Below are 18,927 nucleotides of genomic sequence, written 5' to 3'. Positions count from 1 at the left end.
TACTACACCGGCTCTAACGCTCAGGGCTTGCAAACTATTACTGACTACAAAGGAAAACCTAGCCGTGAGCTGTCCAGTGATGTGAGCCTACCAGACGAGCTAAATGCCTTTTATGCTCGCTTCGAGGCAAGCAACACTGAAGCATGCATGGACTGCCCAGACGAATTACCAGGACATGTACTCAGAGCATGCAGTGTGGTGCCAGGACAACAACCTCTCCTTCAATGTGAGTAAGACAAAGGAGCTGATCATAGACTACAGGAAAAGGTGGGCCGAACAGGCCCCCATTAACATCGACAGGGCTGTAGTTGAGCAGGTCGAGAGTTTCAAGTTCCTTGGTGTCCACATCACCAACAAACTATCATGGTCCAAACACAGCAAGACAGTCATGAAGAGGGCACGACAACACCTTTTCCCCCTCAGGAGACAGAAAAGATTTGGTATGGGTCCCCAGAACCTCAAAGTTATACAGCTTCACCATCGAGAGCATCCTGACCAGTTGCATCACCGCCTGGTATGGCAACTGCTCGGCATTTGACCGTAAGGTGCTACAGAGGGTAGTGCGTACGGCCCGGTACATCACTGGGGCCAAGCTTCCTGCCATCCAGGACCTATACACCAGGCAGTGTCAGAGAAAGGCCCAAAAAATGGTCAAAGACTCCAGTCACCCAAGTCGTAGACTGTTCTCTCTGCTACCACACGGCAAGTGGTACCGGAGCGCCAAGTCTAGGTCCAAAAGGCTCCTTAACAGCTTCTACCCTCAAGCCATAAGACTGCTGAATAATGAATCAAATGGCCACCTGGACTATCTACATTTGCCCCCCCCCCCCCACAAACAGCAGGGTTTCAACATTTAGAACCGTGTTCCTACATTTGAATATGATTTTATCAAACAAAACTATGCTACATTTTATCTCTGGGAACCTCAGGATGACAAATCAGAGCAATATTACAGAATGTAAGTACATTATTTACCTTCAGAGGTGAATGTATCAAACCAGTTGCTGTGATAAAAGTTTTTTGTTGTTGTACACTCTCCTCAAACAATAGCATGGCATTTTTTCCCCTGTAATAGCTACTGTAAATTGGACAGTGCAGTTAGATTAACAACACTTTAAGCTTTCTGCCCATATAAGACATGTCTACGTGCTGGGAAATTTTCTCCTTACTTACAACGTCATGCTAATCACATTAGCGCACGTTACCTCAACCGTCCCGGTGGAGGGACACCAATCACATAGAGGTAAAAAAAAAACGTCTCGCGGGTAAAAAAAAATATTTTGATTTTAGTTTTGGGTCAAAGAAAATGGTAAAATCACCAGCTAAAAATGAGTTGAATTTAGGAAATCTGTTCCCAAATAATCCCACTAATAAAATAATAGATATATAATCATGTCTCAATGTAATTAAGGTATGAAATGATTGTTATGTTGCGGCCCTCGACCATCAGCTCAGCCAAAAATCGTCCCCCTGCTGAATCTAGTTGACTACCACTGGGTACGGTGTCCATATTAGGATACATGTAGCATCAAATTACCAAATCTCCCTCTAGTGTCCTCATGGGTGGAACGTTATTAATATGCCTCATCATTGCTTCTATGTCAAACAATTTTGTTATATTTCAGTTTTCTGTGATGTACATAAAGTGTAATATTGGCATGCAAACCCAAAATTGAATACATTTTCAACTCTATATCTGACATGATACAGGTGTCTTTGTTTTTTTAATTAAGCCCATTACCATGTGTGTGAGGTGTACACCTTTGTTTCAAAGTAGATTTGTTTGACAACCAAAAAACACTGTGTCCCTGATTTTGCCCACTGCAGTAAATGGTTAAGTGACACTATTTTACTGTGTTCATTGTCTTGCTTACCATCTGGAGATCATCAATACGGGTGTTGACCCCCGCAGCCATCTCCTTCCTTTCCTGGGGAGTCTCGGGGCAGGGGTAGAGGGAGGCCCGGAACCTGGAACACACAACCAACAGTTCGCATAATGACTTACAATTATACTGTAGAATTAGAATTACTAGAAAACAGACATTTCCATTTAAATCAATGTTCCGTGATCAGATATGAAACATCACAACTGATAAACATCATTCTGGTCCAAATTTCCCGACTCTAAGGCGTCGTTCTAGTGTTTTTTTCCGTCTCGGGAACTCATATATTTACATTTCTGACAGCAGTCAAATGCTAAATTAATGGACGAACTGGGTACTGACTAGTGGTAGTAACGTACCCCTCACATATCTTCTTGACTCTGTTCTTCAGCTGATCGCCTTGGAAAAAGATGATGAAGACTGACTTGTGCACTTGGTCTCCCTGTAAGAGAGAAAGAGTCAATCATCTCACCAATCAAGCAGTGACTGTCGTTGGAACAAATTGTTGAACAACGCAGATTTCCATTTTTTTTGTTGCCCTGGCTCATTGGGTGTTAGGTTGCACAAACTTGGGTGTGTATACGTTTCTGTATTTTTCATCTTTATTCGTGTGCAAAGCAAAAAAGAAATTGACCAACTTTTTATACTTAATAATATTTTTCCTGTTCGGCGCTCAGATCACAGACAGGTGTGTATACATAATAACATAAAAAAATACATACACAAAGAATCGAAAGACAGTAGAGAATAAGAGCAAACATACAAGACAAAACACACACACAAAAAATGTATTTAATATGAAGTAAGATATTAAAAAAAAACGTTTTTGACAGACCGTGGCGGGGTCCTCCAGGGGGTCCTCGATTTCTGCCTGACGTAAAAAGACGTTGCCGCGGCACACTCTCCACAGCATCCTCTCAAAGGTAGGGATCCTCTCCCGGCTGATCACCCCAGCAACAAACCTGCTCGGGCCAGATTAAAATATTTCAGGGTCTGGCCAATCAAATGCACAGTACATGATCCCTCTGGATTGTCGTGACATTTTTCCTGACATAGGTGCCTGGTCCCAGATCTGTTTGCCCTTTTGGCATAACAACAACCATATGAGTTGTTACAGAACAAACTGATCTGGGACCAGCCTAATAGCATTCAACCCCATTAACCCCAATACGTCAATGGCTAATAGACGCAATAGACGCTAATGGGAACAGTGCAAAACAAATGTGTTGACGGATGGATGAGCCCAAGTTGTTTGCTGTTCTGTCACTGTGACTATAGGTCATAATGAGTGTCAATTTCCCTGCTTTGTTGGTGTGGCAGCTTCATATGCTGCCATTGACCTACTGACACGCACGCACACTTACTTGCTTATGGTAGTCCATCGTATCCGATGATGACTTCCACTTCTGAGTTAACAGTGAATTCTTTGGTGACAGTAGAGTCCAATCCGAGATCCACAAACTTCATATGCAGTCTGTGTTGGCGGGGGCAGGCATGGTTGTATGTCTCCTGAGCTGTTTTTGCTGTCTCTTTGTGCTCCTCTCCTCCCACCTCTGTACACCGCTCTGGCAGAGCTGCCGCCAGGTGGAACGGTCGGCAGCAGCATCCTCTAGGTGTGTGGGTTTGATGTTGCACTTCTTCAGCAACGTTTTTAGCTGGTCCTTGTAGCGCTTCTTCTGCCCCCCTATAGACCGCAGGCCAAGATGTAGCTGGCCATACTGGATCTTCCACGGCAAGCGCTCCTGAGACATTCTAATGACAAGCCAGCGCAGTTGGTGTTGGGTGACCATGGCCTCCATATTCTTGCAGTTGGTCTTAGCAAGTATTTCTGTATGGGGCACACGGTTACGCCAGGTGATTCCCAGGATGCGCGGCAGGCATGTTATGCGGAATTGCTCGAGCTGCTTGTTGTGGTGATTAAGTGACCCAGGCTTCACAGCTGTAAAGAAGTATGGTGATGCAGACGGCTTGATTAACTGCATCTTTGGTGAGGAGGTGGAGATCCCTGTTTTGGAAGACCCTGCGTATGAGTTTTCCGAAGGCAGCTGATGTTTGCTTGATCCTAATTTTAATTTTGAGGTCGTTGCTGCAGTCCTCAGAGAGGATACTGACCAGGTATTTGAAGGACGGGACTATTCCCAGAGATTTGTGTTCAATGGTGAAGACAGGTGTGGTGGGTGGAGGGCTGTGTCTCCATTGGCAGACCACCTCTGTCTTGCTGGTGTTGATAGACAGTGCCATCCTGCTATAGACCCTCACAGCCGCTACGAGGACGGACTGAAGGTCTTCCGGAGTGTGGGCCACAAGAGCACAGTCATCGGCATACTGCAGCTCAAGAACCTGCTCCGTCAAAACTTTGGTGGTTGCTTGGAGCCTCCTGATGTTGAATAAGTTTCCATCCAGCCTGAAGTCCACCAAAACTCTGCTGCTGTCCTCAAGCTCCTTGTGGAGAAGCTGTGTGACACATAGGAGGAAGATGTTAAAGAGTACTGGTGCCAGCACACACCCCTGCCTCACACCAATGCTTACTCCAAAGGGCACTGACTCCTGCCCTCCTATGGCCACCCGAGCCATCATCCCATCAAGGAACGTTGACAAATTTGTCTGGAATGACACAATTGAGTAGAATGCCCCATAGTAGTTCCCTGCTCACAATGTTGAAGGTCTTAGAGAGGTCGACAAAGACCATGAAAAGGTTCTGATGTTTTTCACGTCACTTCTCCTGGAGTTGCCGTACCGTGAATATCATGTCGACCTTACTCCTGTTCTTTCTAAAGTCGCATTGTGACTCTGGCATCAGTTCCTCTGTGATGTTGTTCACCAGCCTGTGTAACATCACCTTTGCCAGGACCTTGACGGCAACAGCCAGAAGGGATATCCCCCGGCTGTTGCCGCAAATGGACTTGTCACCCTTGTTCTTATAGATGGCGACAATGTTTGCATCCTGCTGCTGTTGGTGGACGATCTCCCGGTCCCAAACCTCACTGATGTACTGGTGGAGTGGTCAGAATTCTCATCGAACCAGTCCTGATGTTTCCTACCTTTGTAGCCAATGGAGTGGGCTGCTGCCTGATAGAACACTGAGCTAATAGATGCCCACTTCTGGTCCATGGGGTCCTCTGCGTTCAGAAGAGGCTCAGTCTCCCTCAGCCTTTCAGCGAGAGAGCGGCGGAACTCGACCCTTACTGCTGCTTTCTCAAGCCGGATATAGTACAGACGCCTCTTACTGGACTTCTGCAGGTGTTGGGGGGGGAAAGTATTCTCACCTGGAGTTTAGCCAGTATCATACGGTGATCTGTCCAGCATTCTGTACCCCTCATGGCACGTGTCAGCAGGACGTTATTCGTGTCACAACGTCTCACAATGACGTAGTCGACCAGGTGCCAGTGTTTGGAACGTGGGTGCATCCATGATGTTTTATATTTGTTCTTCTGCTGGAACAAGGTGTTAGTGACAATGAGATCGTGCTCGGCACATAGAGTTAGCAGTATCGTGCCGTTCTCATTGACCTGGCCAACACAATGCCTACCCAGCACTCCGTTCCATATCCTGTTTTTCTGTCCCACCCTGGCGTTGAAGTCACCCAGCAAAAACATCTTGTCATTCCTGGACATGCGGTGAAGGGCCTTATCTAGTGACTGGTAGAAGCAGTCCTTTGCCTCATTTTCAGATGGTAACATTGGTACGTATGCACTGAGAAGAGTAGCATAACGCATCTTGGCTAAGGGGATATGGAGAGACATGAGTCTTTCACTTATGCCGACAGGTGTTTCGGTGAGGCTGGGTAGAAGGCTGTTCTTAATTGCCAGTCCCACACCGTGCTGATGTTGTCCATCCGGAGGGTAACCTTTCCAGAAGAAGGTGTAACCTTCTCCCTCTTTCAGGGAACCTTCATCCAGGAACCTGGTCTCACTCAGGGCAGCAATGTCAATGTTATAGCACCTTAGTTCTGCAGCAATCAAAGCTGTTATCCGATGGGGTCTATTGCTATTATCGTCAGTGTCCAAAAGACTTCTGATGTTCCATGTCGCCAGTTTCAGGGGAGTTATTTTCTTTAGCATTTTTCGACTGCTGAGTGGAACTCCCGATAGGTGTGGTATTCTATCTACACACACACACACACACACACACACACACACACACACAGCCCTGACATTATCAAGCATGGATCAATGCCTGGCTCAAAGTTAATTGAAATCAGTCCCTATTAAGAGGCCAGTAGTTTTTTTATACACCCTCCACTACCATCTTTCATTTAAATTGCCTGTATATGCCTATAGGCCAAAAAGAGGTGACTTGATCCCCACGACAGCTAGAATATATGTTTCCATGGGCTACAAAATAATATTACAGCATGCAATGGTGAGTGTATTGTACAGTTGATTGCATTCAATGTACAGCTTAAGTGCCCTATAGGGCGTACTCTAATGTATTGTATGTTAAAAGTACATCTCCTAGAACACCAGTGTTTCCCCTACCATTGTTCAAGCAGGGTGAGCCACCTAACTATGTTAGACCCAAGCCTAACAAACTTTGGTTTCTATGGATTTCAATTTACAATTTCAGTGCCGGAGGGCTTGGAAGTTTCTTTGGGAAAACTGCTGTACGGTGTGTGTGATTGTGTGTGTGTATGTGTGTGTGTGTGTGTGTGTCTCACCCCAGTCGGAGCGGTGCTCCCCGGCCCCCCTCGTTACCCTCCATTAGGGCTGACGACTCTTCCATCAGGGCGGGGTCCTCCATCTGTGGAACGTAAGGAAGATGATGATGGAGATAGGAGGCAGATGCAATTTAGTCTGGCGTCACAAACCACCAACCACATTGTTCAGATACACTATATATACAAAAGTATGTGGACATCCCTTCAAATTAGTGGATTCGGCTATTTCAGCCACACCCGTTGCTGACAGGTGTATAAAATCAAGCACACAGTCATGACATCTCCATAGACAAATATTGGCAGTAGAATGGCCTTATTGAAGAGCTCAGTAACTTTCAATGTGGCGCTGTCATAGGATGCCACCTTTCCAACAAGTCAATTCGACACATTTCTGCCCTGCTAGAGCTGCCCCAGTCAACTGTAAGTGCTGTTATTGTGAAGTGGAAACATCTAGGAGCAACAACGGCTCAGCCACAAATTGGTAGGCAATACATGCTCAACACATGAACGGGACCACCGAGTGCTGAAGTGCGTAAAAATCGTCTGTCCTCGGTTGCAACACTCACTACCGAGTTCCTAACTGCCTCTGGAAGAAACGTCAGCACTTAACTGTTCATCGGGAGCTTTATGAAATAGGTTTCCATGGCCGAGCAGCCGCACACAAGCCTAAGATCACCATGCACAATGCCAAGCGTCGGCTGGAGTGGTGTAAAGCTCGCCACCATTGGACTCTGGAGCAGTGGAAACGAGTTCTCTGAAGGGATGAATCACGCTTCACCATCTGGCTTTCTGACGGATGAATCTGGGTTTGGCGGATGCCAGGAGAACGCTACCTGCCGAATGCATAGTGCCAACTGTAAAGTTTTGTGGAGGAGAAATAATGGTCTGGGGCTGTTTTTCATGGTTCGGACTAGGCCCCTTAGTTCCTGTAAAGGGAAATCTTAACGCTACAGCATACAATTACATTCTAGACGATTCTGTGCTTCCATCTTTGTGGCAACAGTTTGGGGAAGACCCTTTCCTGTTTCAGCATGGCAATTCCCCTGTGCACAAAGCGAGGTCCATAAACTTGACTGGCCTGCACCGAGCCCTGACCTCAACCCCTTCGAACACCTTTGGGATGAATTGGAACGCCGTCTGCGAGCCAGGCCTAATCGGCCAACATCAGTGCCCGACCTCACTAATGCTCTTGTAGCTAAATGGAAGCAAGTCCCAACATCTAGTGGAAAGCCTTCCCAGAAGAATGGAAGCTGTTACAGCAGCAAAGGGGGGACCAACTCCATATTAATTCCCATGATTTTGGAATGAGATGTTCGATGAGCAGGTGTCCACATACTTTTGGTAATGTAGTGTAGCTAGTAATTACTACTTTGAGAATAATCCTACTACGAATTAGGTCAAATTTTCTCATTTCCAGAATTGACTGAATTGAATTGACCCCAACCCTGGTGTCTGTGGAGGTAGGGGTCCATTTGGGATTGAGCAAAACAGAGGTTGCGTTTCAGGTGAACTTCATTGCAGACATTGCATTGCATCAATCAATGGTTGTGTGCCATGTCATTGACTGAGCAGTCGGTCATCAAATTGCTATATCATATGATGTGGGTAACTGATATTGTGAGATCTGCGTGGTGAGATCTGGCATGCATCTGCAATGTAGTCCGCCTGGAACGTGCACAAAATATTGGAGTGGAGGTACTCGCTGACCTCGTCAAAGAACTGCTGGGTACGTCGCAGGATGTGCTTGAGCTCAGTCAGCTCCAGGAAGTTCTTCTTCAGGGCTTCCTGGTTGGTGTTGATCTCCTTCAGCTCGTTCTCCAGCTTCTCAAACGTGGCCTGTCAATCAAACAGAGACAACCAATGAGATTGGGCTTTAGGATGGGGCGCGATTCGAAAATGGTAGAAGGGGTCATAGAAATAGAATCACTATAATGGACATAGCCTTTACTTCCTGCTTTACTCCCATTGGTACACTTTTTAAATGGCTGCCGGTACACCCATTACAGACCCATTGATTTGAATGAGGATACCCGTTTTATTTCTATGGAAGGGATAGTCTATTCAGCTCCATAACAAGCAGTCATGGGCCCTAACATGAATCCTACCTATATCCTATAATTATGCCCAATGTCCGGTAAAGTGTCATCATGGCTATTGGCTAGAGCAGGTGAACTGCTGCACAGTTCCACTTCACTGTCAGGTAGGCCCTTACATAAAAAAACACATGATTTCACATGTGGAAAATCCCGTTTTCACGTTGCTTTAAATGTTGTCACATGTTATTACATTAACTTCACATAAGAAGTTTTGGAACACGTCACATGTGATCACGTGAAAGTCGTGTGGCTTTTCCATAAATGGAGTAGTAGTGTAAGGCAAAAAAAGATGATTAAATGATCTGTGAAATTGTGTTGTGCTAAATTTGGGTTGATGTCAATGGCATTCCTAATTTCATATTACTGACGTACAGTATTAAACAGGGATAGATACCTCCAGGTCAATCATATCCCTAGGGAAGGGGACTTCGGGGTTCTCTCCTGTATCCACAGTTGGGATGTTGGCTTTTTTAATCTCCTTCTCGACAAACCCTGGAAAGCAAAACACCAGGTAATATTCAATACATGTGCGAGTTTCTACACTGGTTGCCAGTCTGTTTCTGATCTCTTGCCAACTCCTTATGGAATTGTCATGCCAAATTGCTTGACAATGGCAATGTACGTAGTAGGCAGAAGCACAAACAGATCTGGGACCAAGCCATTGAGTTTCTGCATTGTGAGAGAAATAGACATCTGTGTGCCATTCTGTGCGTGGTATTCTTAACAATACTATATCACAATGTACATTGAATTCGGAAAGTATTCAGACCCCTTGACTTTTTCCACATTTTGTTACGTTACAGACTTATTCTAAAATTGCTAAATAAAAAAATCCCTCATCAATCTACAGACAATACCCCATCACGACAAAGCGAAAACAGGTTTTAAGTCTCTGTTCACCGGACGTGCTACCTGTCCCAGTCCTGCTGTTTTCAACTCTCTAGAGACAGCAGGAGCGGTAGAGATACTACTCTAAATGATGGGCTATGAAAAGCCAACTAACGTTTACTCCTGAGGTGCTGACCTGTTGCACCCTCGACAACCACTGTGATTATTATTTTTTGACCCTGCTGGTCATCTATGAACATTTGAACATCTTGGCCATGTTCTGTTATAATCTCCATCCGGCACAGCCAGAAGAGGACCGGCCACCCCTCATAGCCTGGTTCCTCTCTAGGTTTCTTCCTAGGTTCTGGCCTTTCTAGGGAGTTTTTCCTAGCCACCGTGCTTTTACACCTGCATTGCTTGCTGTTTGGGGTTTTAGGCTGGGTTTCTGTACAGCACTTTGTGACATCAGCTGATGTAAGAAGGGCTTTATAAATACATTTGATTGATTGATTAAGAAATGTTTGCACATTTATAAAAAAACTGAAATACCTTATTTACATAAGTATTCAGACCCTTTGCTATAAGACTTGAAATTGAGTTCAGGTGCATCCTATTTCTATTGATCATCCTTGTGTAACGACTGTCGTCGCAATGAGACCAAGGTGCAGCGGAGGATGTGTATTCATATTCAAGATTTTAATAAACCGAAAATAGAACACTATACAAATAAACAAAAAAACGACAGCCGACAGTTCTGTCAGGTACTCACAACGAAACAGAAAGCAATCACCCACAAACCCCAAAGGAAAAACAGGCTGCCTATGTATGACTCCCAATCAGCAACAACGAACTACAGCTGTTCCTGATTGAGAGCCACACACGGCCAAACCAAAGAAACAAACCAACATAGAAAAATAAACATAGAACGCCCACCCATGTAACACCCTGGCCTAACCAAAATAGAGAACTAAAAACCCTTCTCTATGGCCAGGGCGTTACACCTTGAGATGTTTCCACAACCTGATTGGAGTCCACGTGGTAAATTCAATTGATTGGACATGATTTGGAAAGGCACACACCTGTTTATATAAGGTCCCACAGCTGACAGTGCATGTCAGAGCAAAACCAAGCATTGAGGTCGAATGAATTGTCCGTAGAGCACTAAGACAGGATTGTGTCGAGGCACAGATCTGGGGAAGGGTAACAAAAAATGTCTGACGGTCACTCTGACAGAGCTACAGAGTTCCTCTGTGGAGATGGGAGAATTTTCCAGAAGGACAACCATCTCTGCAGCACTCCACCAATCAGGCTTTTATGGTAGAGTGGCCAGACGGAAGCCACTCCTCAGTAAAATGCACATGACAGCCCACTTGTAGTTTGCCAAAAGGCACCTAAAGGACTCTCAGACCATGATAAACAAGATTCTCTGGTCTGATAAAACCAAGATTGAACTCTTTGACCTGAATGCCAAGCGTCAAATCTGGAGGAAACCTGGCACCATTCCTACGGTGAAGCATGGTGGTGGCAGCATCATGCTGTGGGGATGTTTTTCAGCGGAGACTAGGGAGACAAGTCAGGATCGTGGGAAAGATGAATGAAGCAAAGTACCTTCCAACAGGATAATGACCCTAAGCACACAGCCAAGATAACGCAGGAGTGGCATCGAGACAAGTCTCTGAATGTCCTTGAGTGGCCCAGCCAGAGGCCGGACTTAAACCAGATCGAACATCTTTGGAAAGACCTGAAAATAGCTATGCAGCGACGCTCCCCATCCAACCCAACAGAGCTTGAGAGGATCTGCAGAGAAGAATGGGAGAAACTTCCCATATACAGATGTGCCAATGTAAGGTTCTGTATTTATTTTCTTAAGTCAACCTTGTTTTCTGTTTCGTTGTGTTCTTGAACGTAGACTGTTTCTTTGTGTTTTTGAACATAGCCCTGTCTTACATTTTTTGTTCATTGATTTCACCTGTGTTAGTTACTCACCTGGTCTCATCAGCTCCTTATTTAGTTCAGTTAATTCTGTTTGTGCCTTTGTGAAGTATTGTTCGTTTTGACTCTACTAATCCTTTTCCTAGCTCATTTGTGTGAACCCTCAGTCCTAGTTTTGATTCACCTGCCTGTTTGCCTACCTGTGTATGACCAATGCTTGCCTGTGACCACGATTCCTGCCTTCTGCGAAGGCGAAATAAACATCACGGCGCGTGAATCTACACCTTTTTCTCCCTGAGAATTCATTACAGCCAAGATTGTAGAGTCATACCCAAGAAGATTCGAGGCTGTAATCGCTGCCAAAGGTGCTTCAACAAAGTACTGAGTAAAGGGTCAGAATACTTATGTAAAATATGTTTCAGTTTTTTTTATTTGCACTTATTTCTCTAAAAAAAACGTTTTTTTCTTTATCATTATGGGTTATTGTGTGTAGATTGATGAGGGGGAAAAAACGATTCAATCCAAGGCTGTAATGTAACAAAATGTGGAAAAAGTCAAAGGGTCTGAATACTTTCCGAATGCACTATATATATGTAAGATTTTTGGTCTTGATGGGACTTTGTGTAGAGTTTATTAAAACATATACTTAATGTGGTATTATATGAACTGCCCCTGCCATGTTTTGCCCAAGCTGTCCATTCTGTTACCCACCTAGAAATAGGGAGGACCACAATGGAAATGTCTTTATTGTGTAACACGTACTGTGTTTTTAATTCTCAAAAACATTGGATGTATTGTTGGCTCACTTGGCTGACATATCTCTATACGTATATTAAATATGTCAAATAAAATGTATTCATTCAACATATTGTGAAATCACTCACTTAGTTTCCTGTCCATCTCCTCACACCTCCTCACTTCATTCACAAACTTCCTCTGGAACACATTCACGTCTGGGTTGAGCTAAAAAATTCAAACAGAAACAGGTGTCAAAGTTGCCCTTCTTGGCCAGGTCTACCTTGGGAAAGAGGTATTCTGACCTCAATCGGACTTCCTGTTTAATTAAAGGTTAAATACTTTTTTTATAGCTAGATGACTGGTATGTTACTTACATCGCGGAACTGAACCATTCCCAGTTCTCCCAGCTCGCTGACACAGCAGTAGGCTGCCTCAGACTGGAGGAAGAGCTGGGCAAGCGTCATCTCCTCGCTCCTGAACAGTTCCCCCATGGTGACCACCTGACACACTCACCCCTTTAAGGTAAAAAAATACCCCTGTTGGCAAAATGAAGGGCAAAATGACTAGGACAGACGGGCGGGCGGACGGATAGATAGTCAGCCTGAACAAAGTTGGGTTGGTGTGTCTCTAGCTTGAACAGTTCAAGAGCAGTAGGTCTAGCATTTGGACTACCATTCAAAAGTTTGGGGTCACTTAGAAATGTCCTTGTTTTTGAAAGAAAAGCTTCTTTTTTTTACCATTAAAATATCACCAAATTGATAAGAAAAACAGTGTCCAAACTTTTGACTGGTACTGTATGTCATTCTTCTAATTCTATGGCTTCCTTTTTCTTTCCAGATGCGAAAGGACTGTCATCAGCATCAGTCAACACGGATATGAGGATTAACAGTCCGTGTCCAATGGAAATCCTACTCGTGCTTAAAGACGCTTTCATAAAAAATATATCCGCTGCCCAGGTAGTCAACCCGAACATAATTCATATAGGTTAGGTATATTCTAATACATTTCTAAAATATTCTAAATAACATAAAGCATATTACGTTCAATCGTTAAAATATCAAATATTCTCTCCATTTCAGAAAGCGATGTCGTTTTCTCTGCTGCACTGTCCTTCATCTCAAGGACGCCATTATGATGCTGCAGCTGTAGGCTACCACTAGACTACCGAGCATCTTTCATAATATGATGAAGGCAACCGTGAACACGGGGAATAATGATAGGAATATTATTGATGAATTCATATACGTCTTTCTAACAATTATGTAGGCTCATTGAAAATGATGAAGACACATGTCTAAAATATTGCTTGAAATGACCGGCTATGGCCATATTTCAACCAAAAAGACGCCGAAATAAATAGATAGCACCTCTGTTTGATGGTCACTGAAATAAACATTTGAGTATTATGAATAGATAATAATGAATTTCGTTTTTTATCACAAACGGTTATATTTTGACCGAAGGCCGCATCGCATCATCAGCTGAAGTGTATGGACCAGAGAGGAAACGTTCTCAAGGTGAGGACTCGCGCAAGATGACAGCACGTTCAAACTCACCATTTAAAAAAAAAAATGCATTTCTGTTTAATACCGTTCTGTTTGTAAAATTCACATTTACATATAATAGATTTAATCAGTTAGGAATTAGCTTACTTGTGATAAAATCCTTCAGAATTTCTCCAGGTCGAACGAAAGGCGCTATCCTCACGAATCAATGTGACATCTGCTGGGGGATGGTCATGTGATGATGTTGGGATGCTGCAAGGCTGTGCGATTTAGTGTGGCTTTCGACGTCAGACACACTTGAGTTGAGCTATTACGATGGGGATTTATATTATTATTATTATATTATTATTAATGACGGTAGGCTACAAATATCTATGGATGGACTTAATACACTATTTGATATCCGTTTGATGTCATTAATTTGATGTCATTAATTCAAATCTGTCATTCAAATGGTTGCCAATACCATTTATTTAGAAATTAATTTAGATGACTGATTTTGAAATGAATTTGAATGGCTGATGAATGTCAAGCCGGATGCGCTTTCACGCCGCTATAGCCCCGCGGCTACACCCTCGGACCCCGAGACCATCCTTCCTACCAAATCAAATCAAATGTTATTGGTCACATACACATGGTTAGCAGATGTTAATGCGAGTGTAGCGAAATGCTTGTGCTTCTAGTTCCGACCGTGCAGTAATATCTAACAAGTAATCTAACAATTTCACAACAACTACCTTATACACACGTGTAAAGGAATGAATAAGAATATGTACATATAAATATATGGATGAGCGATGGCCGTGCGGCATAGGCAAGATGCAGTAGATGGTATAGAGTACAGTATATACATATGAGATGAGTAATGTAGGGTATGTAAACATTATATAAAGTGGCATTGCTTAAAGTGGCTAGTGATACATTTATTACATCCATTTTTCATTATTAAAGTGGCTAGAGATGAGTCAGTATGTTGGCAGCAGCACACTCAATGTTAGTGATGGCTGTTTGTTATAACAGTCTGATGGCTTTGAGATAGAAGTTGTTTTTCAGTCTCTCGGTCCCAGCTTTGATGCACCTGTACTGACCTCGCCTTCTGGACGATAGCGGGGTGAACAGGCAGTGGTTCAGGTGGTTGTGGTCCTTGATGATCTTTTTGGCCTTCCTGTGACATCGGGTGGTGTAGGTGTCCTGGAGGGCAGGTAGTTTGGCCCCGGTGATGCATTGTGCAGACCTTACTACCCTCTGTAAAGCCTTATGGTTGTGGGTGGAGCAGTTGCTGTATACAGCCCGACAGGATGCTTTTGATTGTGCATCTGTAAAAGTTTGTGAGTGTTTTCGGTGACAAGCCAAATTTCTTCAGCCTCCTGAGGTTGAAGAGGCGCTGTTGCGCCTTCTTCGCCATGCTGTCTGTGTGGGTGGACCATTTCAGTTTGTCCGTGATGTGCACGCCGAGGAACTTAAAACTTTCCACCTTCTCCACTACTGTCCCGTCGATGTGGATGGGAAGGTGCTCCCTCTGCTGTTTCCTGAAGTCCACGATCATCTCCTTTGTTTTGTTGGCGTTGAGTGTTAGGTTATTTTCCTGACATCACACTCCGAGGCCCCTCACCTCCTCCCTGTAGGCCATCTCGTCGTTGTTAGTAATCAAGCCTACCACTGTAGTGTCGTCTGCAAACTTGATGATTGAGTTGGAGGCGTGCATGGCCACGCAGTCATGGGTGAACAGGGAGCACAGGAGAGGGCTGAGCACGCACCCTTGTGGGGCCCCAGTGTTGAGGATCAGCGGGGTGGAGATGTTGTTTCCTATCCTCACCACTTGGGGGCGGCCCGTCAGAAAGTCCAGGACCCAGTTGCACAGGGCGGGGTCGAGACTCAGGGTCTCGAGCTTAATGACGAGTTTGGAGGGTACTATGGTGTTAAATGCTGAGCTATAGTCAATGAACAGCATTCTTACATAGGTATTCCTCTTGTCCAGATGGGATAGGGCAGTGTGCAGTTTTATGGCGATTGCATCGTCTGTGGCCCTATTGGGGCGGTAAACAAATTGAAGTGGGTCTAGGGTGACAGGTAAGGTGGAGGTGATATGATCCTTGACTAGCCTCTCAAAGCACTTCATGATGACAGAAGTGAGTGCTACGGGGAAATAGTAATTTAGTTCAGTTACCTTTGCGTTCTTGGGTACAGGAACAATGGTGGCCATCTTGAAGCATGTGGGGACAGCAGACTAGGATAAGGAGAGATTTAATATGCCCGTAAACACACCAGCCAGCTGGTCTGCGCATGCTCTGAGGATGTGGCTAGGGATGCCGTCTGGGCCAGCGAGGGTTAACACGTTTAAACGTCTTACTCACATTGGTCACGGAGAAGGAGAGCCCACAGTCCTTGGTAGCGGGTCGCGTTGGTGGCACTGTATTATCCTCAAAGCGGGCAAAGAAGGCGTTTAGTTTGTCTGGAAGCAAGACGTCAGTGTCCGTGACTTGGCTGGTTTTCCTTTTGTAGTCTGTGATTGGCTGTAAACCCTGCCACATACGTCTCGTGTCTGAGCCGTTGAATTGCGACTCCGCTTTGTCTCTATACTGACATTTCACTTGTTTGATTGCCTTGCGGAGGAAATAACTACACTGTTTGTATTCGGCCATAATCCCAGTCACCTTTCCATGGTAAAATGCGGTGGTTTGCGCTTTCAGTTTTGCTTGAATGCCGTTATCTAACCACGGTTTCTGGTTAGGGTAGGTTTTAATAGTCACAGAGCGTACAACATATCCTATGCACTTCCTTATAAACTCACTCACTGAGTCAGCGTACACGTCGATATTATTCTCTGAGGCTACCCGGAACATGTCCAAGTCCGCGTGATCAAAACAATCTTGAAGTGTGGATTCTGAATGGTCAGACCAGCATTGAATGCAGGTACATCCTGCTTAAGTTTCTGCCTATAGGAAGGGAGGAGAAAAATGGAGTCGTGGTCAGATTTGCCAAAAGGAGGGCAGAGGAGGGCCTTCTATGCTTTGTGGAAGTTAGAGTAGCAGTGATCCATAGTTTTGCCAGAGTGAGTACTACAGTCAATATGCTGATAGAATTTAGGTAGCCTTGTTCTCAAATTTGCTTTGTTAAAATCCCCAGCTACAATAAATGCAGCCTCAGGATATATGGTTTCCAGTTTGCATAAAGTCCAGTGAAGTTCCTTGAGGGCCATCGTGGTATCGGCTTGAAGGGGGATATACACGGCTGTGACAATAACCTAGGAGTATTCTGTTGGGAGATAACTTGGTCGGCATTTGATTGTGAGGAATTCTAGGTCAGGAGAACAAAAGGACTTGAATTCCTGTATGTTGTTACAATTACACCATGAGTCGTTAACCATGAAACATACACCCCCGCCCTTCTTCCCGGAGAGATGTTTATTCCTGTCGGCACGACATACAAAGAATTCAGGTGGCTGTATCGACACCGACAGCATATCCCGAGAGAGCCATGTTTCCGTATTTAAAATGAAATACTTTTAGACTTTTACTCAAGTAGTAGTTTACAGTGTGACTTTCACTTTTACATTAATAATTTTCTATTAAGGTATCTTTACTTTTACTCAAGTATGACCATTGAGTACTTTTTCCACCACTGCCCAAAGCTAACGTTATAAGCAGCCAGCTAGCTTCAATGAGGCTTGTTCGGATCTGGTTGTGTGTTGTGAAGGTAGCCACAATAAGGATTAGCCACAATAGTGGCGTTTGCGGTTTGCCTTCAAAATAAAAGTTCCTCTTTGAAAGTGACGTAAATGTTTACTATTCGTGGAATCATGCCACATTTAGACTAGATAACGTTAAACAAGGTTGGAGTGTTGGAATGTGGTGCAATGAAATGTGGTATCAGTATAAATGGTGACACCCACAGAACACAACTGTGAAGAGTTTACACAAGTATTAGCATCATATCTCTTATTGCAGGACTTTGGCTGTGGGAAATCACCTCTCCATTCAGCCAATTGTGGTATTGACATTGAAATTGTACTGTGCAGCCTTACCTAAGGATTTGGGATAAATTAAATGGGGTATCAGTCGACTCAGTACCCAAGTGCTTTTTCCCCAAAGTCCTCCTCAGAGTTATCCGACTCCAAAACATCCAGGTTGTATTGTTTTCCCTCTGGAATGGTGTTCAATACAGATAGTTGGTTGACTGGTACAATAAATGTGGCTCATTTCACAGTGGTTTCAGAGTCCCGCATTAAACGCTAATGTTCTGTGGGTGTCACTGAGTAGACTGATACCCCATGTCATTGATCCACAATCTATAGGTAAGGTTGTACAGTGAAATAAGTATTCCCCCAGTGCTATTCTAAAGTCTAATACATCCACAATGTGATTTAAACTGATTTTTGTCAAATTAACAAATTCTTGTCTTTTGTTGAATTTATGTAACAACATTCCAAACTCATTTAGCATGATGTATTCCATTATGGCACTATTTGAATTCATTTTGATCACGTTCAATGAGATACTTTTAGCTTCATATAGGTGTCTAGCTTCACATAGGTGTCTAGCTTCACATAGGTGAGTCTGACCCCCATTAATCAAATAAGAGTTGTCTTATAAATTAGGGGTATTTTAGATTATGACACCTAACTAGATAGTTACAGTAGCTAGCTAACTATAGCTACTGAAACAGATTTTGTTGTTTTGCTATGTTTTTGGGGAAGAACATTGTTTGCATCCCTCAGCTAGCTAGCTTCTTTTATGACCAGCACTGTCCCAGAGCCTTGGGAAGTGTGTCTGCGCTCATGTGCGGCAGAAGCAGGTGCGCGAGACAAAACTTTAGCGGCATCATATCATACGTATCGCTGAATCACCTTGACATATGAAATACGAGTGATAGTGTAATCTGTGTTTGATAACTACGTAAAAAAACGTATGAACGTGTTAAATTATTAGGTGACGTGCAGTCATATTCAGGTCCTGATTGGTCAACAAGCTTATTTGACGTGTTTATTTGGTGTATCTTTTTTGACACACAAAGACCCAAATGGCGTATTTAAGAATTATACTTTACCTAGCTTGATGACTGTGGGCATTTTTTCTTACTTTTTGTTCTAATTAGATACGGCTAGAAGGGCCATGGGTCATATTAGATTGTGTAGAAATGCAATAAATGAGCTTTAGATGTCAAATTATCCAATGGATTATGATAATTCTCTGGTAAAAAAAAGTGGAGGTGCAAAAAAATATAAGTTTGCACCACCTATTTTTATTTGCTCCAATGCTGTTTCAGTCATGAAGAGAAACAACATTGCA

General features: G+C 43.8%; 1 protein-coding gene across 3 annotated transcripts in view; it reads right to left on the bottom strand.

Annotated features, from left to right (window-relative positions):
- LOC115161297 (V-type proton ATPase 116 kDa subunit a) overlaps positions 1 to 13,934 on the bottom strand; it is a 33,463-nt gene extending 19,529 nt beyond the window's left edge. For 2 of the 3 annotated variants that reach the window (XM_029712162.1, XM_029712183.1), the window contains exons 1-9: positions 13,787 to 13,934; positions 12,509 to 12,670; positions 12,281 to 12,359; positions 9,031 to 9,128; positions 8,248 to 8,376; positions 6,541 to 6,623; positions 2,719 to 2,845; positions 2,243 to 2,325; positions 1,875 to 1,968 (exon numbers count right to left, since the gene is read on the bottom strand). In XM_029712162.1, the coding sequence (XP_029568022.1) occupies positions 1,875 to 1,968; positions 2,243 to 2,325; positions 2,719 to 2,845; positions 6,541 to 6,623; positions 8,248 to 8,376; positions 9,031 to 9,128; positions 12,281 to 12,359; positions 12,509 to 12,625 (810 nt within the window). In that variant the 5' untranslated portion in view covers positions 12,626 to 12,670; positions 13,787 to 13,934. The remainder of the gene's footprint in view (positions 1 to 1,874; positions 1,969 to 2,242; positions 2,326 to 2,718; positions 2,846 to 6,540; positions 6,624 to 8,247; positions 8,377 to 9,030; positions 9,129 to 12,280; positions 12,360 to 12,508; positions 12,671 to 13,786) is intronic. The other variant, XM_029712172.1, reaches the window with a different exon arrangement.
- Positions 13,935 to 18,927: the final 4,993 nt, after the last annotated feature.

The sequence above is a fragment of the Salmo trutta genome, chromosome 2, assembly GCF_901001165.1.
Source record: "Salmo trutta chromosome 2, fSalTru1.1, whole genome shotgun sequence".
NCBI lineage: Eukaryota > Metazoa > Chordata > Actinopteri > Salmoniformes > Salmonidae > Salmo > Salmo trutta.
The sequence above is the reverse complement of the archived record's forward strand: the minus strand, read 5'-3'. Positions and strand labels throughout refer to the sequence as shown.